We start from the raw sequence: 25,406 nt of genomic DNA on the forward strand, positions 1-25,406 counted from the left end.
TCAGAGGCCTTTTGAAACAAGATTAGATTCCAGGATCAAGTTAATTGAATGTGGCAGCACTCATGGGGTTGACCAATACTTAGAATAATGGGCATAGATCAAGGAGCTTTTATCAAAGTAATCTGATCAGGATATAAGATATCGTGTTATTGATACCGCACAGCAACAAATAAAAATACACTGTATTGCATTACAATATTTATATTTTGCTATTGCGCAATTGCTGAGTAACCGATACCATGTTATCGTCATATCTTTCCATTGATACCAACAGTGCCACGATACAGTGGAAATCAATACATTGAAAAGAAAACCCTGTACTATACAACACGTCAGCATATCCATTTATCTAGAGAAAAGCATCAAAGAAAATTCAACAAATCAAGTAACATTGTACAGCAACAATATCGATATTGGATGTTGCTACAGGTATATCAATACTGTATGGCAACGGATACAATGCATTACAGTATTATTGTGCGTATACACCAGAGCTGGCAGTTGTAGACTAACTCCTGAAACGATGATATCAATATCGATATTTTTGCAACGATACCAGCAGTATTACAATACAGCGATAATCTATGTAAATGTATCAAAGGCCAAAGTATACAAAAAATGTATAAAATAATTTAGTGTCTATTATTGATACTTTGCTTGTCATTGCAGGGTAATTTCACATCAGATGTGATCACGATATCACGGTACTATCATTATCATGATATCTAAGTATATTTACAAAAGCATACCCCAAAAATATGGTATGCTATAGAATAAAAAATGTGTGTGTGCAAACTGACAGTGACAATAAAGCTACCTTGACTTAGCAAAATTGCTACGTTATGGCAAAATATATAACAAAAGGGATATTTTGTTCCCACCTCCAATTGGTTTGAAATACAGACTACTGCCACCTAAAGGACTGGGGTGAAGTTGTATGTCTTTTTTTTTTCTCAATCAAATACATTTTTGTGACATATTTCGGCATGTTTGACTTTGGCCGAGGTCAGCACTCCACAGTTTGTGTTTGGTGCCTGTTAGCGCTCACATGTGACGTTCAGTGTGGCGGAGGCCTCAACAGTGGCGTTGCTGCTCAGGCGGCAGGTGAAGGTGGCGCCGTTGTCCTGGTGGATGACTGGCATGACGCACACGGCGCTTTGTCCTTTGCGGTTTCCCTCTCGGAGAGCCACCCTCGCGCCGTTCCTCAACCACACCAGCTCCGCTCCCTCACCCTCGGACCGATTGCTACGACACACCAGCGACACTGTGGTCTCCAGCTCGGTCAGGATGACTCCATTGCCATCCACGCCGGGCACCGACTCGATGGTGACACCTTGGGATGAAGATTACATTTGTGAATAAGGGGCAAAAATGCTAAAACTGTGAGAAATAGAGCTACGTTACCATGTTGTATGTTGTACCATACAAAGGCAAACGCCTGTGTATTACGCTTGTAAGTTAACGATGCAGTATCGAAACCGAAAATCACAATACTCTCAGACACGAACCTGGGTCACCTTTGAAATGGCAGAACCGCGACACGCCACTTCCACTTCCCAGAGTTTGTGCCTCCGTTTCAGACACATCCATATGAGCTAACAGTGCTATCAAACTTAATCATCCATGCATCCATCCATCCATTTTCTGAGCCACTTCTCCTCACTAGGGTCGCGGGCGTACTGGAGCCTATCCCAGCTATAATCGGGCAGGAGGCGGAGTACACCATGAACTGGTTGCCAGCCAATCGCAGGGCACATTCAAACAAACAACCATTCGCACTCACATTCATACCTACGGGCAATTTAGAGTTTCCAATTAATGCATGTTTTTGGGATGTGGGAGGAGACCAGAGTGCCCGGAGAAAACCCACGCAGGCACGGGGAGAACATGCAAACTCCACACAGGCGGGACCGGGGATTGAACCCGATTCCTCAGAACTGTGAGGCTGACGCTCTAACCAGTCGGCCACCGACTAAAATCTAAGCCTTAATTGAAAAAGATATTTCTTCAGCAAGCCCCCTCCAACTGTGTGTCATGTGACTACTTTTTCCGCTAACGGTTGTATGCTCGGCGTGAGTAAAATGTTAAAATTGTTCTGTTGAACGACATGAGGAGAGTGGACCGGAGGAGTGGAAGAAAAATGGCTAGTGCTACTAAAAACCATGAAATTGTGGAGCCTCCAAGCGAATTTAGGTCAGCAGTATGGGATCATTTTGGCAATGGGGTTGATAACGTGTTTTCTACTTTTTGTGATGTGAATCTGACTTGCTTTGATTTAACAATAACCAAGAGACAAATGGTGATCAAAAGTATAATCGTTTGCGAGTTGGCTATGGCGGAGGTACGAACGACTGTTTGACGCACAATGTTCATCCCTTAGCATTTACAGGAAATGTGTGTGTGTGTGTGTGTGTGTGTGTGTGTGTAATACTTACACAACGTCTGTGCCACACACAGCGCTAACACAAGGAAACAGTAGGATCCCATTTTTATTCCTTCCTGGTAAGAAAGTGAGAGAAAATAATGTTGGGTGAATCACGCACTCTTTATGGTGTCCTTTTGTCATCTAAAATAACAACAGCTTCTAAAGTCCAAACAATAGTCAGCAGCGTTTTTACGTATGACAAAATCTTAGCAATAAAAAAATGCAAATATGCTTGTGAGTAGTAGAGAGATAAATACTCTTCTTGCTGATTGTGATCAGCAACGAGAAAAGTCAACGGGAATGTATGTTGTGAATGTGAACAGCAGTAACAATAGTCAGTGGCTTTCACGTGTCAGAACAAATTATAGCTCACACCAGAAAGAAAAATGATATCCAGTCGTTAACACGAACAGCAGCGAGAATAGTCAGCAGCAATGTAGGGAGAGGGTGGCATGAATGTGTCCAAAGAAATCACAGTTCACATGAGAACACGACAAAGGAGGCGTAAATAGAAAATATATGCAGTGAACGTGGACAGCAGCAAGAATAGTCAGCAACGGTGCTTGTAAGACAAATGATATAGATCGAGATGTGAACATGGCCATCCAGATGGCTGTATAGCATGCAGATCAATAGTGTTCTTCTTTTCCTGCTGTCCTGAAAGTGAACAGCAGGAAGACAAGTCGGTAGCGTTGTACGTAGCGAGTATCAGTAAATCTACTTAATAAATAGCCCACATCAAACCATTACAAAAGAGAAGTAAAAAGACAAAAATACATATGTATAGAAGTGAATTTGAACAAGAGCAAGACTAGTCAGCAGTGATGTACGGAGCAAGCAGCATATAGCTCACCTGGGTGTGTTCACCTGAAGATCTGAGACGGGACTATGTGCTAGGTTGCTATTAAAAACTCTGGAAGATTAGCGCAGCTTCAGGACTTCCCAGTGTTTCTCATCATTTATGTGTGAGTTCCTGTCCACATTTTATTGTTGTCTACTTTTTTTTTTTTTTATTGGTAGCTGGTGCTAAAACGTGGGTGTGAATGTACAATAGTGGACATAAAAAGGATTTCAGAGCGAGCAGCTTAAACTAATGTACATGAATGCAAAAATATTAAATATACAGAAGTGAATGGGAACAGCAGCAGGAATAGTCAACAGCATTGTATATTGATATGGAGTTAGCAATATGCCTGGTCAATCATTAAAAAATGACCAGTGTTTATTTTTTTTCAGGAACAATCGTAACTATAAAAATATATACATACATACATACATACACCTCTTCATCGTTTAAAAAACAAATACAAAATCAATAGTGTTTTTGCATGGTACGGTAGCAAATGTGAAAAGCAGCAAGAATAGTAGTGTTGGATGTGGCAATAAAAATGTGCACCTTATCATATGAAAAATCAACAATGTTCTTTGTACTTCTGTGAATCTGAATAACAGTGAGAACAATGAGAAGACTGCGATTGGCTGGCAACCAGTTCAGGGTGTACCCCGCCTCCTGCCCGATGACAGCTGGGATAGGCTCCAGCACGCCCGCGTACCCTAGTGAGGAGAAGCGGCTCAGAAAATGGATGGATGGATGGACAATGAGAAGAGTCGGCATCGTCGTACATAACAAGTGACATTAATCTATTACAGGACGAATCAGCAACGTCTCTGACGATGCTGTAGTACAAAACAATTAAGTAAATCAATAAAAATTCTCTCATGGTTTTCTTGTGACTTCCATTCAAGGAAATCGTTATGAAAGCTTGACAAAATGCATTTACGGTAGATGCTCACACTGTAATATGATTAATGCATTACAATGTGTGTGTCTGTGTATATGTGACTTTTGCTATTTTAGTCACATTTACTATGCAACCGGCGCTTACAAATTTGATGACTTGATCATCATGTCATTTCATTTGCAAAATTAGATTTTTATTTTAATTTTATTTTTTTTTCCTGCGTCACAGTGGCTCATTCAAAAGATAAGGCGCTGGGTAAAGGTCAGAGGTAATTACATACATGCGCACAGACACACACACACACACACACACACACGCGCACGCGGGTAGTGGTGCAATATGCCTCATTGCATAATCTTTACTTTGAATCCACCATCTTAATCTTGTTGTTTTCAATTGATGTCATTAAACACTGAACTTGGCAGGGTGACCACTGAAAACATGTGGGGGCTGTTTGGTTCTTGGGCATTCCTCATCCGATTACCAGTAAGCTTTTGCAACAAACACAAATGATTAAGGTTCACGAAGGAAACCCCACATGACTTTTCTTTAGCAATGCCTTCTCTGCCTTCCCTCGGGGGCCTCCCTCCAGTCCTTCCATCAGTATATGTCAAGTGTGTGACTCTGGTCCCGAGCGTCACTTTTTCTTTTGGTGGTCACCATGGAGAAGCCGGCTCCCGAGCCCCAAGTCGGAGGCCCCCCGGTGGGACCGCAGACCCCGACTGCCGGAGATGTGCCCCAGGTGGGAATGGTTGCCAAGCTTTTGGGGTGCCGTTGGCTGCCTCCGGTCTACAGGGAGGAGCTCTACGAGGTGTTGAAGCTCATGGGACCCCTGGTGAGTAACGTGATGGAGGTGTGTCTGGTAAAATAGTACAACTGTCAGCAAAAAATAAAATTAAATAAAAATAAATAATGATACAATGATAGTATAATATTTTGAGGCATCAATAAAATATTTTAAAAAATAATTATAATATACTGTGGATTTTATTAGCTAATCATCAAAATAAAAAATATAGATGGAAATATAATGAAAATGTAATAGTTTGTGGCAGTAAAAAAATTATATTTTAAAATATAATCATATTTTAATTTTTTTAAAAATAATATAAAATAAAATATTTGACAAAAAATAATTGGAATATACTTTACTGTGGCTTACCTAATTATCAAAACATTGGAATGTTAATATAATCAAAATGTCATATTTTGTGGCATCAATAAAATATTTTCCCAAAATAATTGTAAAATACTGAATTGTACTTGGTAATCAGCAAAATAAAAAACAAAAATGAAACTAAAATGAAAATATAATATTTTGTGGCACCAATAAAATGTTTGAAAAAAAATATTGAAATATACTGGGGATTTTACCACCTAATTATCGAAATATTAGAATGTAAATATAATAAATATGTAATATTTTGTGGCATCAATAAAATATTTTCCCAAAATAATTGTAATATACTGAATTGTACGGCGGAACGGTACAATTTTCAATTAAGGCTTAGATTTTAGTCGGTGGCCGACTGGTTAGAGCGTCTGCCTCACAGTTCTGAGGTCCGGGGTTCAATCCCCGGCCCTGCCTGTGTGGAGTTTGCATGTTCTCCCTGTGCCTGCGTGGGTTTTCTCCGAGCCCTCCGGTTTCCTCCCTCATCCCAAAAACATGCATGGTAGGTTAAATGAAGACTCTAAATTGCCCGTAGGTGTGAATGTGAGTGTGAATGGTTGTTTGTTTATGTGTGCCCTGCGATTGGCTGGCAACCAGTTCAGGGTGTACCCCGCCTCCTGCCCGAAGATAGCTGGGATAGGCTCCAGCACGCCCGCGACCCTTGTGAGGATAAGTGGCTCAGAAAATGGATGGATGGATAAATTGTACTTGCTAATCATCAAAATAAAAAACAAAAATGAAATGAAAATATATATTATATATTATATATATATAATATATATTTTGTGGCACCATTAAAATGTTTGAAAACAATTATTGAAATATACTGGGGGTTTTACTCAGAATTTATAAAAAAAAATGGAAATAAAATAAACAATAAAGAAAATATGAACATGAAATATGACAATCTAATATTTTGCAGCATGAAAACATATTATTTTTAACATACTGAGATTTCTCGTCACTCTTAGTGAAATAAAAGACTATTTGCATATCTGTTGTTGACCAATACGGGCCACTCATGTGCTTGAGTAGCATCTGCACCATTTGCACAATTTACATTGTCCCAGATTATTGCACTACTAGTCACTTTAAACTGCATCAATTTCTTGAAATCTGTGCCCTTTGCACAATGTTCATTGCACCGGACTATTGTTCTATTAGTCATTTCAAACTGCTCTAATTGCTACAGGACTCTGCATCATTTTGCAAAAAAAAAAAAAATAATAAATTGTACCGGCATTATCACATTACTGCTAAACTTTTATGAATCTTTTTTTTATGTATTTAAGTATTTTCTGTCAATTGACTGTCTGTTTTTGTACAAGAGCGGAGACCGGAGACAAATTCCTTGTTTGTTTGTTTTTTACATTGTCTCCGGGTAGTTGGAGTGGCTCTAGTACGACAACAGACAGTTAATTGACAGAGAACACTTTTGAGACATTAAGACAATGAGAAAAACAGTCACTGAGCCATAAAGGGTTGTTAGATATCTGGTATTGCTGGTACAATTTTTTACTTAAAATTTTTTTTGGACAATTGTGCAAAAAGATGCAGAGTCCTCCAGCACTTAGAGCAGTTTGAATCACTTATATAGCAATAGTCCGGTGCAATGACCATTGTGCAAAGGGCGCCGAGACTTCAAGGAGTGTATGCAAGTTTGAAGTGACTAGTGGCGCGATAATCTGGGACAATGTTGATTGTGCAAATGTTGCAGATACTCCTCAGTCAGTGTGTAAGTGGTGCAGATGCTACTCTGGCATGAGTGGCCAGTATTGGTCAACAACACATATGCAAATAGTGCAGCATGACGAGACTATTACAGTGAGTGCACGAGTAATGTATAATTGGCCTGACAGAAATGTGACAACAAACTCAGGACAAAAAAAATTGGCAGCATGTTGCAATGGAATTGTAGTTTAGCTGTTTAAGAAGTTGATGGCAAGAGGGAAGAAGCTGTTGGAATGTCTGCTAGTTCTAGTTTGCATTGATCGGTAGCGCCTACCTGAGGGAAGGAGCTGGAAGAGCTGGTGACCGTGATCTGGAGGGTCCGAGAGGATTTTGCACGCTCTTGTCTTAGTTCTAGCAGCCTGCAAGTGCTCAAGGGGTGGTAGGGGGGTACTGACAATCCTTTCAGCAGTTTTGATTGTCGGTTGCAGTCGGAGTTTGTCCTTTTTTGTAGCAGCACCGAACCAGACTGTGATGGAAGAACACAGGACTGATTCGATGACCGCTGTGTAGAACTGCCTCAGCAGCTCCTGTGGCAGGCCGTGCTTCCTCAGAAGCCGCAGGAAGTACATCCTCTGCTGGGCCTTTTTGAGGATGGAGTTGATGTTGATCGCCCACTGCAGGTCCTGAGAGACTGTAACTTGAAGGTCTCGACGGTTGACACAAGGCAGCTGGGCAGCGTGAGGGGCAGCTGTGGCGAAGGATGCCTCCTGAAGTCCACAATCACGATTCCATTATAATGATAGTATATTATGCAGTATCCACCCTTTTAAAAAAAAAAAAAAAAAAAGTAAGATACTTTGGTTGTAGCTGCTGAGCAGAAAATAATGATAATAATAAAAAAAAAATCATTTTTCTATGACAATTTTATGTCAATATTGTTAAGATTTAAAATAAGCGGAACGGTGTACGAGTGGTTAGCACATCTGCTTCACAGTTCTGGGGACCGGTGTTCAATCCCCGGCCCCGCCTGTGTGGAGTTTGCATGTTCTCCCCGTGCTTGCGTGGGTTTTCTCCGGGCACACCAGTTTCCTCCAGGAAATGGATAGATGGATGGATGGATGGATTTAAAATAATTGTAATACAAGATAATATAATTAAGGTCACATGAAAACATTTGTTTGTAATATATTGGATATTATTTAATTATTTATTTATTTTAAATTTAATTATATAGTTATCTAGCGGCACGGTGACTGACTGGTTAGAGCGTCTGCCCCACAGTTCTGAGGTCCGGGGTTCAATGACCGGCGCCGCCTGTGTGGAGTTTGCATGTTCTCCCCGTGCCTGCGTGGGTTTTCTCCGGGCACTCCGGTTTCCTCCCACATCCCAAAAACATGCATGAATTGGAGACTCTAAATTGCCCGTAGGTGTGAATGTGAGCGCGAATGGTTGTTTGTTTGTATGTGCCCTGCGATTGGCTGGCAACCAGTTCAGGGTATACCCCGTCGCCTGCCCGATGATAGCTGGGATAGGCTCCCGTGACCCTTGTGAGGATAAGCGGCTTAGAAAATGGATGGATGGATAGTTATCCAAATCCAATAACCTTGGTGACTTGTGCCTCCTTTTTTCTTCTTTAAATGTATCATCATCAATCCATCCATTTTCTTTACTGCTTATCCACACTAGGGTTGTGGGCTGCTGGAGCCTATCCCAGCTATCTTCGGGGAGGAGGCAGAGTACACCCTGATCCGGTCGCCAGCCAATCGCAGGGCACATAGAAACAAACAACCATTCGCGCTCACATTCACACCTTCGGGCAATTTAGAGTCTTCAATCAACCTACCATGCATTTTTTTGGGATGTGGGAGGAAACCGGCGTGCCCGGAGAAACCCCACACAGGCACGGGGAGAACATGCAAACCCCACACAGGCGGGGTCGGGATTTGAACCCCGGTCCCAAGAACTGTGAGCCAGATGTGCTAACCAGTCGGATGTGCTAACCAGTCGGATGTGCTAACCAGTCGTCCAACGTGCCATCAGTCATTTAATTTATTTTCAATTAAATTTTGATAATTATCTGATGTAGCTTTTGTAACCTATGCCTTATTTGTTTTTCTCTTCTCTGTTATTTCTGTTACAACCTACCAACCTAGACAGTCCCAGGAATAAGACGAATCATTTAATTTGTCTCCAGCTGCTGTTCCACATCCTGAACTTCCTGCAGCCTCTCGTCATCTCCATCTTCTGCGGTCACATTGGCACTGCGGAGCTGGCCGGATACGCGCTGGCGTCTGCGGTATTATTATTATTATTATTATTATTATTATTATTATTATTATTATTATTATTATTCATGTGTCAAATTCTTGAGCGGAGATTGAAACCTGGAACTTTTGCATTTGGGACTGCTGTGCGATCCAAACACCACACCCTACAGCATAATCGAGGGGAAATTCAATCCAATCAAATTAGAGACGGCTGTCAGCTGCTGACTGACAGTCTTCCAACAAAATTTCTGTCATGAGACGAGAGCTGCTAAGCCGGAATTCCAAAGAAGGAAAAGATTGAGTGACTGTGAGGCAAGCTAATGCAATAGTACAACTGATGCTAATGCCTGTTTCTCAGTATTCACTTACTGTGAGAACACAGGGTGAAAGCCTGTTTCTCAGGATCCACTTTTTTAGATCACAAAAGCATTTCCGTGAATGACTCCTGCAGCATTTACTTATTGTGAGAACACAGTTAGCAGGAAAGCCTTTCTCCCTCTCAGTGTTCACCTTTTTCGGACACGGAAGCATTAGTGTGAAAGCCTGTCTCTCAGAATTACCTTTTTTTTTTTTTTAGGACAGAGTAGCATTTGTGTTTGCGTGAATGTTCGTATCTCATCATTCATCGTTTTTTTTTTTTTTTAGAGCACAACATATTGGTGTGAACAGTTGTTTCTCAGCATTCACACAAAACATAGCATAACTATCGATGGATGAGTCACAGCATGGTGACAATCATTTTTGGGACATTTTGTGAATGCTTGACTCAAAGCATTGGTTTCTCTTGTCCCAGATCATCAACGTGAGCACCACGGTGATCGTGCAGGGCCTCACCATGGCTTGTGACACGCTCATCTCTCAGGTGAGGTCACTTCCGGTGTTTTCCGAGCAACCTTCCCCGTATTAACGCTCGTCTCCCGGCAGACGTACGGCAGCAAGAACCTGGAGCGCGTGGGCGTCATCCTGCAAAGGAGTTCGCTCATCCTTCTGCTCTTCTGCTTGCCCTGCTGGGCCGTGCTCATCAACGCCCACCACCTGCTGCTCCTCATGCACCAGGACCACCACGTTGCCAGGTGACCAAACCCGGCATGAATATTATGGCGTACATTTTTCTTTTGTGATTTAACTTAATCATTGCCATGTAAACGTACTGTATTGGTATGTAATGTAGACTGATTATCGGTCAGGCCGATATTTGGCATCTTGACGCATAACGGCATCCTTAATTTTTTATTTTAACTAAATAAATAGATTAAATATATATATCAATTATGTTTTAATAATAATTTATTTAGTTCAGATTTCAGTTTCAATTTCTATATACATTTATTTAGTTCAAATTCACAATTATTTATTTAGTTCAAATTTCAGTTAACTTTGTAAGAGATACTGCTGACCCTGGGAACTCCCTGCACTTCTTGTTTATGTTTGAAACAAAGATAAGTGAAAGACTAACATTTCGGTTCTATTGAAATTTTGGAAAACTTTATTGACTGTGGAAATCTATAGGGAGCTATTTATCCGTCTGAGTTTTCATATAACTTTATAAGACAAGCGACTGAGCCTGGGAGCTCCCTGCACTTTTTGTCAGAAAAAAAAATATTGTCTTAGATTAAAAAAACAAAAACATTTTACAAATATGAAAAGATGTTTGATAAACATATGCTTGAAGGCATTTAAACAAAGTATTGGAGTTTTTATCAATCAAAATTTTGGCACCCAACTTTTCCCTTGTGCTGCAAATACAATATATATCAGCTCCAAATATCTGTTATCCGCCTCCTTGACTACTAATAATCTCTTTAAAAACCAAAGACCAAGTCCGAAACCTTGGTGTTCTGATAGATTCCGACCTGACTTTCAACAGTCATATCAAATCAATTACTGAAACTGCCTTCTACCATCTGAAGAACATATCCAGAGTGAAGCCTTGCATGTGTCAAGCAGACCAGGAGAAGCTCATCCATGCTTTTATCTCAAGTAGACTTGACTATTGTAATGGTCTTCTGTTTGGACTCCCTAAAAAGAGCATTAAACAGCTGTAGCTCATTCAGAATGCTGCAGCTCGGGTTCTGACCAGAACAAAGAGGTATTACTCCATATTACTCCAATTCTAAAGTCTTTATTTACACTTGCTTCCAGTCAGCTTCAGAATAGATTTTAAAGTTCTGCTACTGGTCTATAAATCACTCAACGGTTTAGGTCCTGAATACATGAATGAAATGCTAATGGAACATAAACCCAGTAGGGTTCTGAGATCGACAGACTCAGGTCAAATAGTGGAACACAAGAGTCCAAAGCAAACATGGTGAAGCAGCATTTAGCTATTATGCTGCACACAAATGGAATAAGTTGCCAACAGAAGTGACGTCAGCCCCAAGTCCAGGTTAAAAACTCTTCTTTTTTCTCATGCTTTTTAGAGCATTTCCACTTTTAAATGATATTTCTTGCACTGTACGCTGTTTTAATTGTACTTCTATTTTTTTCTCTGTTTTAAATGTTTATAAGCTGTTTTTTTCTCTTTGTTTTTAAATGCTTTTAATCATGTAAAGCACATTGAGTTGCCTCGTGCACGAAATGCGCTATATAAATAAATTTGCTTTGCTTTGCTTAACTTTGGCCCAGCATGAATATTGCAGAATTTTCAGTCATTTTTGTGTTATCATTTATTTCAGGTTTTCTTTAGTCGTCTACTCATCATTATGTAAACGCATAGGTATCGTAATCGTTTTTGTAAATGCTGAAAGCTATCATTATCGCCACCCATGTAAATGCCTGGGCATAGCATCGTTTATCTTAGAACGCTGATGTTGTCACACGACTTAAAATTTCAAACTGTTTTTTTTCTTTAAGGTTTAGTCCTCATCGTGTAAACATATCATTTTTGTCCACGTAAATGCAAGCGTCCAAGTCACAGTCACCACAATAATGGTCGACCATCGTGCTGTTTGTGCTTCTCGCGCTTCGCCATCAACTATCGGAACGGCGCTAATGTAGTTTACGTAAGTCACGGGTCATACGTTTAATTTTAAACCGGCAAATGTCGAAATGTTAAGGTATACTCATCGATATAGTTTTGTAAATCTTGAAAAGGGTGTTTCTTTTAATAAGGCCTGGCAGCATTTCAGTCATTTTTGTGCTTACGTTTTTTATTTTTACTTAGGTGTAGTATAAATGTAGTAAATGTAAATGTAGTCCTATCATTATCATTTATATACTGTCCAGTATTAATGCTGAAAACTGATGGTCCGGCATAAATAGTGCAGCGTTTTCAGTCATTTTTACAAGTGTTAACTTTTTATATTTTACTTGGTTGTCACTTAAATGTACTGATAACATTATTGATTCTCTATAAATTGTGAAAACTAAGAATATTCCCTGAGGAAATTGTGTTTCTTTAACTGTGACCCGGCATGAATATTGCAGCAATCTTCGGGCGAGAGGCCGGGTACGCCCTGAACTGGTTGCCAGCCAATCACAGGGCACATAGAAACAAACAACCATTCGCACTCACAGTCATGCCTACGGGCAATTTAGAGTCTCCAATTAATGCATGTTTTTGGGATGTGGGAGGAAACCGGAGTGCCCGGAGAAAACCCACGCAGGCACGGGGAGAACATGCAAACTCCACACAGGCGGGGACGGGGATTGAACCCCGCACCTCAGAACTGTGAGGCTGACACTCTAACCAGTCGCCCACCGTGCCGCCGTAGTCATCATGTAAACATATAAATATTGTTTCACTGTAAAGGCAGCTTTGAATAGTTTTTATCCTGAATAAATAAGAATCCCCATTTAAAAAACAGCATTTAAAATTTACTTTATCTTTGTCTGGTATGTATTTACGTGTTTGATGATCTTAAACATTAAAGTGGATAAACTATGAAAAAAAACAATCAAACAAACAAACAAAAAAAAGACTTTTTTAAGGCACTGTACACTTATGAAATTTAGGCATTGGTTCTCTTTACAACTATGGATCGGTGCACATACTTGAGTGTTTCCAGTGGTAGGCGTCCAAAGGGGGCAAATGCTGTTTTTCTGAGAAGTGGCCCCTATTCACGAATGTCTCACTGAATGTTTTAAATTGGAGTTTTTTAAAAACAGCTATCAGCGCACTATTACGCTCTTATTTCCCTCCCATTAAACAAATTCCATTAACCTCTTTTGCTAACAGGATCGCGCAGCTCTACATGATGGCCTTCCTCCCGGCCGTTCCAGTAAGTTTTGTACAACACATCTGATTGACCATGTGCTATCTCGCCGCTGATGTTTTTATTTCCTTATTGTTTAATCCGGTGTTAAAACACAAATGTATTATAAAGTGGGTACGGAAAGTATTCAGACCCCTTTACATTTTTCACTCTTTGTTTTATTGCAGCCATTTGCTAAAATCATTTAAGTTGTTTTTTCCCCCCCTCATGAATGTATATATTGACAGTAAAAAAAACGGAATTGTTGAAATATTTGCAGATTTATTAAAAAGGAAAAACTGAAATATCACACAGCCATAAGTATTCAGACCCTGTGCTGTGACACTCATATTTAACTTGGGTGCTGCCCATTTCTTCTGATCATCATTCTATACCTTCATTGGAGTCCAGCTGTGTTTGATTATACTGATAGGACTTGATTAGGAAAGCCACACCCCTGTCTATATAAGACCTTACAGCTCACAGTGCATGTCAGAGCAAATGAGAATCATGAGGTCAAAGGAACTGTCTGAAGAGCTCAGAGACAGAATTGTGGCAAGGGACAGATCTGCCGAAGGTTCCAAACAAATTCTGCTGCACTTAAGGTTCCTAAGAGCACAGTGGCCTCCATAATCTTTAAATGGAAGACGTTTGGGGCGACCAGAACCCTTCCTAGAGCTGGCCGAGCTGGGAACTGAGCAATCAGGGGAGAAGAGCCTTGGTGAGCGAGGTAAAGAAGAACCCAAAGATCACTGTGGCTGAGCTTCAGAGATGGAGTCAGGAGATGGGAGAAAGTTCTAGAAAGTCAACCATCACTGCAGCCCTCCACCAGTCGGGGCTTTATGGCAGAGTGGCGCGACGGAAGCCTCGCCTCAGTGCAAGACAAATGAAAGCCTGCATGGAGTTTGTTAAAAAACACCTGAAGGACTCAAAGATGGTGAGAAATAAGATTCTCTGGTCTGATGAGACGAAGATAGAAATTGTTGGCCTTAATTCTAAGTGGCATGTGTGGAGAAAACCAGGCACTGCTCATCACCTGTCCAATACAGTCCCAATAGTGAAGCATGGTGGTGGCAGCATCATGCTGTTGGGGTGTTTTTCAGCTGCAGGGACAGGACGACTGGTTGCAATTGAAGGAAAGATGAATGTGGCCAAGTACAGGGTTATCCTAGACGAAAACCTTCTCCAGAGTGCTGAGGACTTCAGACTGGGCCGAAGGTTCACCTTCCAACAAGACAATGAGCCCAAGCACACAGCTAAAATAACAAAGGAGTGGCTTCAGAACAACTCCGTGACTGTTCTTGAATGGCTGACTTAAACTCAATTGAGCATCTCTGGAAAGACCTGAAAATGGCTGCTCACCAATGTTCACCAGCCAACCTGACAGAACTGGAGAGGATCTGCAAGGACGAATGGCAGAGGATCCCCAAATCCAGGTGTGAAAAACATGTTGCATCATTCCCAAAAAGACTCATGGCTGTATTAGCTCAAAAGGGTGCTTCTACTAAATACTGAGCAAAGGGTCTGAATACTTATGGCTGTGTGATATTTCAGTTTTTCTTTTTTGATAAATCTGCAAAAATGTCAACAATTATGTTTTTTTCTGTCAATATTGGGTGCTGTGTGTACATTAATGAGGAAAAAACTGAACTTAAATGATTTTAGCAACTGGTTGCAATATAACAAAGAGTCAAAATTGTAAGGGGATCTGAATACTTTCCGTATCCACTGTAATATCAGGAGATTGCATGGAAGTCGAAAAGTCAATCTGACCATTTTCCTCGAAACGTGAAGATGCCCAGGAAGGACACATTATGTGACAATCATGCACTGGCAGTGTTTTTGTCTATTTGTTGTGTTAGCAGGAGCCAAATTTTGATGAGTATTTCCGGCTCCACAAAGCTTCACAGAAACCAATTTAGCAATCACTTGTATACAAAATGGGGATTTGGAGAAATTAAACGTGTACATCACTTATCCATCCGTCCGTCCATCCATCCATCCATCCATCCATCCATCTTCTTTCTGGACACACAAATCAATTTTACCAAGCTAATGCTAAAATAAATAAAACTTACCCATAAAAGCTCTCGTCGCATAAAGTCTTCAAGGGTGAGTAGTTTTACATTAAAGCAGATTAATTTATGTAATTTTACAGTTGTTCTTGTGTTTGTGTGCACAGTCTACGTTCCTGCATCAGCTGCAGGTGGCCTACCTGCAAAATCAGGTAAGTCCACCTGGTCATCAAAGAAATTCTAAAACGTAAAACATTTTCAGAATAAACATTACATTTTCATTCAAAATACAATATAGCAATTTGTATTATAAACTATTACAACGCTATTACATTTTTTAATCATTATTATTACATATTTATTTCAACTATATTTTGTTTCTTAGTACACAAAAAACATTTTTTTTCTATAAAACAGGACCAATAATGTAAGAAAAATATGAGATTACAATTACATAACAATAGGTTGTTTTTAGTACATTAGAATATTTTTTACTACAAAATGAAACATTTTGAAATTAAAATGGAAAATATGACACAAATAGTTTGTTTTTTGTACAAAAAATATGTTTTACTATAAAATAATAGCAATTAATTGTAGAAATTATGACACCACTAAATTTGTAATAATCATTACTAAATATAAATTGATTGAAACAATATTTAGTTTTCTACGACAACAATTTATTATACAAATACATCCATGATCATGGATAGTGTCGAATAGACACTATCCATGATGTCACTTTGGGCGATACCTTTTCTCTGAATGGTCAGTCACGGAAGGGCTGATGGCATGTCGATATTTGTTGTTTACTAGCATACTAATTAATTCAGCTAAATGAGATGTCGTGTGCGCTGGCGTTCCTACAGTGTGTGTTGATCAAATTTTAATGAAGTCCTGCATCTCATCCCGCACCTGCATTTCTGCAATGTGTTGGGTATTGTACCTACTTGGCTTTCTGTGTGTGTAACCCTGTGTTTTTTTTTTTTTTTTTTTTTTACTTAATGTTGACCTTGAGGCTCTGATAATATGCAAATCGCAGCTCTTTGAGACATCTTTGTTTTTTTTTTAAAGGCAGGCACAGAGAGCAATTGTAAACCTTAGTGCACACATTTGCAAAATGTAAGTTCAACCAGTTACTGTACATAAAAGTTAAAAGATTCATACAAGGAGATAAAAAAAGACACCATACACTGTACATACACATTAAAATTGAACACTACCATCTTTTAAAAATGCATACTGTAATCTTAGATACTGCTCTTGAATTGGATTTGGGAGTATTCACCTTGTTACACAGTGGTGCCTTGAAAACCAGTTTTTCGAAATACTAGCCGTCATTCGATCGATTTCCTGCTTTGACTTGTGAGCGCCGACTTGAGATACGAGCGCTGTATGATGGTAGTGAACTCAGTTCAGCGCACTTCACAATAAGAAGCAGCAGTTTGATAAATAGTGAATAATTTCATCAAGTAAGCGGCTTCAAGCTCTTTCTTCATGTATGTTGTCAAACATAAAACAGAGAATCATAACTTGTGTATTTAAAACAACCAAACACGTTGCCTTAGTAGTGGGCCGCGAGCTTAATGCTAAAGTATAATGGAAAATACCATTGACATGCTAACAGTTAGCTTTGATTTTTACGGTTTTAGAATGAATATTTGAACACAAATGCTGGAGCAACACACATAGACAGATAATATAAATATACATACAGGCATATATTCTATATCCTCTGCGAAGGACTGAGTTACTTACAGATGGAGCAGAAGAAGTATTATTCTTCTTCATTTGTGTCTCCATGACTGTCGTATTATACTGCCTCCCAGTGGCCAAGGCGGGCACACCAGAAGGAGCAGCACAATAAGTTGAATTGCAGCATTAAATTATGATGAACTTACTGCGTAATTCTTTATATTCTATTTAAGTATGTTATTACGCTACGTTTTTATAAGGTACAATATTATCGAGTGCTAATTTTCTTCATTCAAATATACAGTATAACAATGTTTGTTGTGTTTTGGGGGAAGCCTAAAACGGCATTTCCATTCATATCAATGGGAAAAGTGTTTTGAGTTACAAGCGTGGTCACGGAACAAATTAAACTCATAGACATATTGCATTTGAACTGGATCTGGGTGTACCTGATGGTGAGGCCCTTGAGCGTATGTCTTTTTCCTCCACCAGGGCATCATCCTGCCTCAGATGTACACGGCAGCGTTGGCCAACCTTTTCAATTTGGGGGCCAACTACGTCTTGATCGTCAGCCTAAAGATGGGCGTCGTGTGAGTGTGTTCAATGACCTTTCACATTGATGACAAACATGCAATCGGGATCGGCTCTGGATTGAATTTGGTGTGCCATCAAAGCTTGTGCCCCTGCATGCATAGGATTTTTTAGGATTTCAATCACTGAGTGGGTTTTACATATGTTATTAATATAAAACAACACAAATGTATGTTATAAATTATTACAGCATCATTAATGTTTTGTTTCTAATTATTGTGTGCTGTATTTTCACTATTTAACAAATATTTTATTTTCTCCAAAACATTCAGAAAATTCTAAAATTAAAATATAAAAACTATTAAACTAGTATATAGAAAATAAATGTATACTATCAAATAATATGAATTTATATTCAAATATTATATTTTCTAATACTCATTAAATGTTTGAATATTTAATCATACATATTTATTCTATCCATATTGTTTACAGTATAATTTTGTTGTAATAACAAATATTTAAAAATATTTTTTACATGAAACACAACAATAGAAATATTGATCAAATATTTCATATATATATATTTATATTTTTATAAATAATGTAAATTAAATATAAAGAATTATTACATATTTTCATATTTTTATATAACAATTAAATTGCAATCTTTTTTTCAATTCCAGTTTTACTATAAATAAATACTTTTTAAAAAATACTCTTGGTAATATATTTTGTAATAATACAGTGGTGGCGCCACGGTGAAGGGCTGGTTAGAGTGTCTGCCTCACAGTTCTGAGGACCGGGGTTCAATCCCCGGCCCCGCCTGTGTGGAGTTTGCATGTTCTCCCCGTGCCTGCGTGGGTTTTCTCCGGGCACTCCGGTTTCCTCCCGCATCCCAAAAACATCCATGGTAGGTTATTTGAAGACTCTAAATTGCCCGTAGGTGTGAATGTGAGTGCAAATTGTTGTTTGTTTATGTGTGCCCTGCGATTGGTTGGCAACCAGTTGAGGGTGTACCCCGCCTCCTGCCCGATGATAGCTGGGATAGGCTCCAGCGCTCCCGCGACCCTTGTGAGAAGAAGCGGTTCAGAAAATGGGATGGATGGCTGGATAATACAGTGGTGAAGAAAATGGCAAAAAAAACTAAAAACTAAAAAATAAATAAAACCTGGGAGGGCGGACATCTGCCTGGACCAATATTACTAACTGCTTGTTTTTGTGTAGCGGTTCGGCCGTGGCCAACAGCCTGGCTCAGGTGGCCATCTGCCTGTTACTCTACGCCTACATCCGATGGAAGAAGCTCCACAGGCACACGTGGGGAGGTGAGGCCTTCGCCACGATGCGTTTGCTGACCACGCGTGTGTCGTTAAGCTAAGCGTCATGTGTTGTGGCCAGGCTGGTCCACCGAGTGTCTGCAGGACTGGGGCTCCTTCATGAGGCTGGCGGTGCCCAGTATCTTCATGGTGTGCTTTGAGTGGTGGATCTGGGAGATTGGAGGCTTCCTTGCAGGTCAGTTTGCTCATTTTTCATCGTGTCATAAAAGCGTTGAGAAAAAACTATATCATGATACTGTGTAAGGATCATATTAAGTTTTCACAATACATCTTTCAAAATCGAACAGACCAGTTCCATAAGGTCACAAATCAGTGAAAAATGGGACAAACCTATGAGATGATACATTACTGCATATGTTTAAGTGACATATCAGGTTTCATTGTATCATCAATCAGTCAAAGCGTAACAAAGATCAATTTTAATGAGGAGATTGCATAAGTAATACAATTTAGTTTCATAAGGTCACAAATCACTCAAAATTAAGAGATGTATTTTTTAAGACTGTAGAAACACTATATCAAGTTTCATAATGTCATAAATCATTCAATGTTAAGAAAGGCTAGATCATTGTTTATTATACTGTATATGTTCGAGTACCATATCAGGTTTAATAATGCCATAAATCAGTCAAAAATGAACAAAGTGATATCATTTTGTTAGTCATATAACGCCATAAATGGGTGAAAATTGAACAGAGATATAATTTTGTTTCTTAATTCTATATAAGTGCCAAATCTGGTTTCACAATGCCATGAATGACTCAGAATTGAACAGATCGGCTTCCATAATGTCACAAATCAGTCACAATTGAACAAAGCTGACACTGTAGGTAGACACTGTACGTAAAAGTACAATATTGGTTTCATAATGTCACAAATTACTCGAAATTTAGCATAACAGTTTCCCTAGTGTCCAAATATCCTTTTTGTTTATGATACTTTATCAGGTTTCATAATGTCGATATAAAGAGAAAATTTTGTTTGGATACTTATGTCACACATCATAAAAATATATTGTATTTGATTGTGATACTGAATAAGCATCATAACTTCCATAATGTCATGAATCCATGAACAGTGAACCATGAAATATCATGGCATTTTTGGTTTTATAATGTCATAAATCAGTCAAAATTACCATATCAGGTTTAATAATGTCATAAATCAGTCGATCATTTGGCGTGAACTTTCTGTCGCCAGGTGTTCTGGGCGAGGCGGATCTTGCGGCCCAGCACGTGATGGTGGAGATATCAGCCATTACGTACATGGTTGGTTGGTACCTACCCCTTCCTTACTTAACATCTCAGCATTCAATTGAGGATCGTGCTAATAAACCTCGTCGGGGATCCCTGCAGTTTCCGCTGGGCATCCAAACAGCTGCCTGCGTTCGTGTGGGCAACGCCCTGGGAGCAGGAGACACCGCCAGAGCCATCCTCTCATGTAAAGTAGCGCTGGTCCTATCAGGTGTGAACACAACACATACACATTTTCTTCTAGTCTGTTCACACTCAGTTTTAAATCAGGATCTGATCCAGATTTTTATTATTATTTATTTTTTAACGATATGATTTGAAAATGTGTTTTTGTCCACCATTATAAGATGATTTTAATGAAACGCACTGTGTTTGTTGAGGTTCAGAAAATGTAGTGTCAAACCAGGTTTAATCCTGATCTGATCCAGATCAATGCTCATGGTGGTGAATAGAAAAAAAAAACAATTCTGAAAGGTTTTGTTTTCCAATTTGAATAAAATGTAGTGTATGTAGGGGCAGAATCCTAAACCAGGTTTAGTGCAGATCTGATCCAGATTCTTTATGGTCAATATTGCGCCATAGAGTTATTAAAAACATACAAAATTTGGTAAAATTTTAAATTTAATCGGATCCATATTTTTTGGGGGACTGATATTATTCTACTGTTTATTTTTTATTTTTGCGGGGGTACAAATATGTATGTAGGGTCAGAAGCTGTAATCAAGACAGACTCAATCCAGATCTGATCCAGATTTTTTACATTAGGCATTGTTCGAGGATGGTTTTAAAAAAATGTGGGGAAAAAAACTCAATTTGTCATTGATTATGATAAAATGTTAATAAAACTGACTATACTTTGCAAACTAGTGTCATCTGGTTTGATTTGGATCTGATCTAGATTGTTCTGGGATGGTTTTATTAAAGAGAAACTAATTACATCATTTAAGGTTGCCGCTAACACATTTTAATAAAATGTACTGTGTACGTAGCATCACAAAATTGAATCAAACCAGGTTTAATCCAGATCTGATCCTGATTGTGGATTTAAAAACATGCTACAGGACTGCTGGCTGTGCCCCAGGGTATCGTAATTGTCAGCACCAAGTCCGTCCTCGGCTACGTTTTCACGTCAGACGAGTGAGTTTTACTCTACATTCCCAAATATCCAAATTCACGCATCCCGTTACAGAGTATGCTCCCCCTTTTTTTTCAGAAACATTGCTGCCATGGTGTCCGAGAACCTCACCATCTACACATTCCTGCAGTTTTTTGACTCAATCCTAGTACGTTTGGAAGAATTTCACGCTTTTGCTTGCTTGTTGCTTGGCAGAATTTGTGAGGCAAATTCATACATGCTCACAGGCCCCTGAGAAACTAGACACATCTACTCACCCAAAGTAATTTTACCACCAAATCTCTACTCTATATTAAATACAAACTATTAACAGCATTTTCTGGTCACGTCACATTTTTGATCATTTGTTGTTAGGCAGAATTTATGGGGCACAATCGTTCAGGGCCCACAAGCTAGTGGAAATGAGACAAATTTATCCAGACACATTCACATTGCTACTAAATAACTCCTCTGTATTAAATGTAAAATATCAAAAGAATTCCCTCATCACGTCATATTTGCTAAGACTCATTGCTAGGCAGATTTCATGGGGCGCAATCCTTCGTGCCCCATAGGCACACATTAATTTTGTTATTGAATCACTCCTCTGTATAAATATAACTTACCCCTGTATTGCCGCTCAGTGCGTGTGCTCCGGAATTCTGGTCGGCTGCGGAATGCAGAAGATCGCCGCTGCGTCCAACCTGGTGAGCTACTACTGCATCGGCCTGCCAATAGGGGTCGCCCTCATGTTTGCCGCCCGCCTCCGAATATTCGGTACAATTTCAATCTTATCACTAAAATTTCATATTTTGACAACATTTTTTAATGCAGTGTATATTCTGTACGTGTCCTCACCAGGCTTGTGGCTGGGTCTCCTGACGTGTGTATGCCTTGAGGCGTCTTTCTTCCTCATTCTTATTTTCAAGCTCAACTGGAAAAAAGTCACCAAGGAGGTAGAAAAATCGAGAAAATCATCAGAGCACTTACCAGGCGCTAAAAACCTCTTGGAAGGCGTAAAAACATAAAATTGTTAACAGAATTACCTGGTCACGTCAGATGTTTGCTTGGTCCTTTGTTGCTAGGCAAATTTCATGGGGCACAATCATTTGTGCCCCACAAGCCGAAATGAAACAGGTGTCTCTGCACAAATTAATAAACATGAATGAATGAATCACGATGAATGCACATGAATGAATCACTACGCCAAATTAAATATAATATATCCACAGAATTCCTTGGTCACATCACGTTTGCTTGGTTATTTGTTGCCAGGTATAAGTCATGGGGAACAATCAATTGTGCTCTGCGGGCCAAATGAGTCAATTGTATCCACACACATTGATTTTGCTACTGAATCACGACTCTGTATTAAATATGAAAGACTTAATTCTCTAGTCATGTTTGCTTGGTCACTTGTTTGCTTGGAAGGTTTCATCGTGCAAAATCATTTGAGCCCCAGAGACCAATGAAAAGTAAAATATTTATTCATTCGCATTCATTTTATTGTTAAACCACTACTCTGTATTAAATATATGATAGCAACATAAATAGATTTTGATGATCTTTTGGTCAGGCTGAGGAGCGAGCTGGGAAGAAAGTTCTGGTGCCGAACGAAGTGACGCTGTGCGACTGCTCGGTGAGTGGACGCTTGCGTGATGTTCGCAGAGTGATTGCCAGCTTTGGTGAATATTGACGTGTTGCAGGTGGACGGCCAGGAAGCTTCAAAGAGTCAGGATCGGGAGGCCAAGGACAAAGCGGGGAAGTGGCTCTCCGCCACGCAGCTCGTCTTGCGGAGGGGCTTTGCCCTCTTGGCGGCGGTCATCACGCTTGCGGTGGGCGTTGCCGTTCACCTCGCCTTTCCCGTTCCGGAAATCTCGATGTCCAACTCAGTGAACTTTACCAAAATCTGGACCAATGTGTCCACGGACACACCCTCGACTTGGATGGAACCAACTCCCATGGACCTCTCAATACGCAGGGTTTTTTAAAATTATTATTATGAAACTAAATCGTTGCACACTAACCCTTCCATACTAAACTACTCTTTTACTGTAAATTATTTGTCCATGTTTTTTTTTTTTACTTATTAAGACATACAGAATATTCCTTGTGGAGGCGTGTTGCTAGGCAGACTTCACAGGGCTCAATAATCTCTGCACCGTAAGAAAAACAACAAGCAGAGCCATATGGATTAATTTAGCCACTAACTACTAAACTCGTCTGTATTCCATCCATCCATCCTTCTCCGCCCATCCAAGGTTGAGTCTACTCTGTATTCATTATGTTTGCTTGGTCACTTGTTGCTGGACAGATTTCAAATGATTGTGCCCCAGATGCCAAACGAGACGTGTACTCGCAGATTAATTTTGTCAACGAATAACTCAAATATGCAGCACGGTGGATGACTGGTTAGAGCGTCTGCCCCACAGTTCTGAGGACTGGGGTTCAATCCCCGGCCCCGCCTGTGTGGAATTTGCATGTTCTCCCCGTGCCTGCGTGGGTTTTCTCGGGGCACGCCGGTTTCCTCCCACATCCCAAAAACATGCGTGGTAGGTTAATTGACAACTCTAAATTGCCTGTAGGGGTGCTTGTGAGAGCGAATGGTTGTTTGTTTATATGTGCCCAGCGATTGGCTGGCAACCAGTTCAGGGTGTACCCCGCCTCCTGCCTGTTGATAGCTGGGATAGGCTCCAGCACGTCTGTGACCCTAGTGAGGAGAAGCGGCTGGATGGATGGATAACTAAAATATCAACAGAATTTACTTGTCATGTCACATGATTTTTTGGTTACTTGTTGCTCGGCAGATTTCATGAGGCACAGTTATTTGTATGTACAGTAGTACCTCCCTGTAACATTGTGAAAATCCATACCCCAAGCCAGTTTCACTTAACAAAATGAAAGTTGCACATGTCTATCATGATAGACTCACAAAAAAAGTCTCAAGAACCCATGGCCAAAATCACAGCAAAAGTCCCCCATGTTGGTTTAAAGGAGCCATTTTAGGGTCATACTGGCCATTTCCAGGGGTCTTTCAAAGATGAACTTGTCCCAGATGCTTTTTTCCGATTGCTACCAAATTTAAAAATTGTATACTACACAGATGTGTTTGTAAAATTCAGCCCCTAAAGCCCATTTAACTTAGCATCATGACATTTGGTTGACATGTCTGTCATGAGTAGACCGACCAAAAATGCTCAAGACACGCCCAAAAAGACACAGGAAGGCAAATTTTTTTTGTCAAAGCAGCTATGAAGGGGACAAAGTTTGATGACTTGTCGTGAAATAATTTTAGCCAGCCCCTACAGCCAGTTTTACTAATTACCATAAAATTTGGTAGGCATGTCTATAAAGAGTAGACCCACAAAAAAGTCTCAAGAAGCCATGCCCCAAAAGACATGTTTATCACACTGTCAAGAAGAACTGTTTCCACGAGTTGTGTGCAACAACACGCAGACATACACACACCCTTGCTGGTGTTAATGGCAGCACAGCGTGACACCGATTGCGGTTTTCATACAGGAAATCTCAGGCAAACTCAGCAAGGCGCCTGAGCCGACGTCGCCCGTTGTGATGAGTGACGGAAGCAGAGGTGATTCCAGGTTGATTTGGAATGCACTCTACAATTGTGTGCACCAGTGTTGACACCTTTATCCTGCGAGCTGGTGTTTAACACAAAAGTATGTTTTTATTCCTTTAATTAAACCTTTTAAATCTTTTTTAGCTAGCTAGGTTCTTCCAAGGATTTTCCCATTGAATTTAGGTGAAAGTCCAACATTAGGTTTGTCTAAAGATTTTCCCAAAGGATTTTGGTGAAAATCCAACATTAACAAAATCAAAATAACAACTTGCTCATGTTAGCCAGAAATGCTAATACCATGTGATGAAAACTAACAACGCTCGCAATTTAGCATTACTCACCTGTCATATCTGAGTATATGCAGTCTAAATTTTGTGGTGATGGGTGAATTATGTTTGAGTACAGTACG

The 25,406-nt window shown here is 39.8% G+C and overlaps 2 protein-coding genes and 1 long non-coding RNA gene across 4 annotated transcripts in view; 1 reads left to right on the plus strand and 2 right to left on the minus strand.

Moving 5' to 3' along the window:
• Positions 1-3,412, minus strand: part of tmigd1 (transmembrane and immunoglobulin domain containing 1) — a 5,800-nt gene extending 2,388 nt beyond the window's left edge. Inside the window, exons 1-3 of the mRNA XM_061750805.1 lie at positions 3,279-3,412; positions 2,436-2,499; positions 1,049-1,333 (exon numbers count right to left, since the gene is read on the minus strand). Coding sequence (XP_061606789.1) covers positions 1,049-1,333; positions 2,436-2,487 — 337 coding nt within the window. The 5' untranslated portion in view covers positions 2,488-2,499; positions 3,279-3,412. The remainder of the gene's footprint in view (positions 1-1,048; positions 1,334-2,435; positions 2,500-3,278) is intronic.
• Positions 1,325-25,328, plus strand: slc47a1 (solute carrier family 47 member 1). Of its 2 annotated transcripts, none has more exons than XM_061750794.1 (18): positions 1,325-2,193; positions 3,878-5,002; positions 9,204-9,305; positions 10,070-10,138; positions 10,201-10,349; positions 13,454-13,496; positions 15,652-15,696; positions 17,675-17,772; positions 18,941-19,038; positions 19,112-19,225; positions 20,251-20,318; positions 20,406-20,514; positions 21,365-21,440; positions 21,517-21,586; positions 22,062-22,194; positions 22,279-22,373; positions 22,994-23,056; positions 23,124-25,328. In XM_061750794.1, exons 2-18 carry the CDS (start codon positions 4,829-4,831, stop codon positions 23,406-23,408), a joined length of 1,791 nt encoding a protein of 596 aa, XP_061606778.1. In that variant the 5' UTR covers positions 1,325-2,193; positions 3,878-4,828; the 3' UTR covers positions 23,409-25,328. The 2 variants fall into 2 exon arrangements, with proteins under 2 accessions (XP_061606778.1, XP_061606781.1); XM_061750797.1 differs by lacking the exon at positions 1,325-2,193 and adding an exon at positions 3,257-3,390.
• LOC133466792 (uncharacterized) lies at positions 19,482-23,270 on the minus strand. The gene is made up of 4 exons (XR_009785041.1): positions 22,464-23,270; positions 22,276-22,351; positions 22,044-22,181; positions 19,482-20,507 (listed from the first exon to the last, which is right to left on the minus strand). It is a non-coding gene; the product is annotated as an uncharacterized LOC133466792 (long non-coding RNA).
• Positions 25,329-25,406: the final 78 nt, after the last annotated feature.

This window comes from Phyllopteryx taeniolatus, chromosome 17, assembly GCF_024500385.1.
Source record: "Phyllopteryx taeniolatus isolate TA_2022b chromosome 17, UOR_Ptae_1.2, whole genome shotgun sequence".
In the NCBI taxonomy this organism is placed as follows: Eukaryota; Metazoa; Chordata; class Actinopteri; order Syngnathiformes; family Syngnathidae; genus Phyllopteryx; species Phyllopteryx taeniolatus.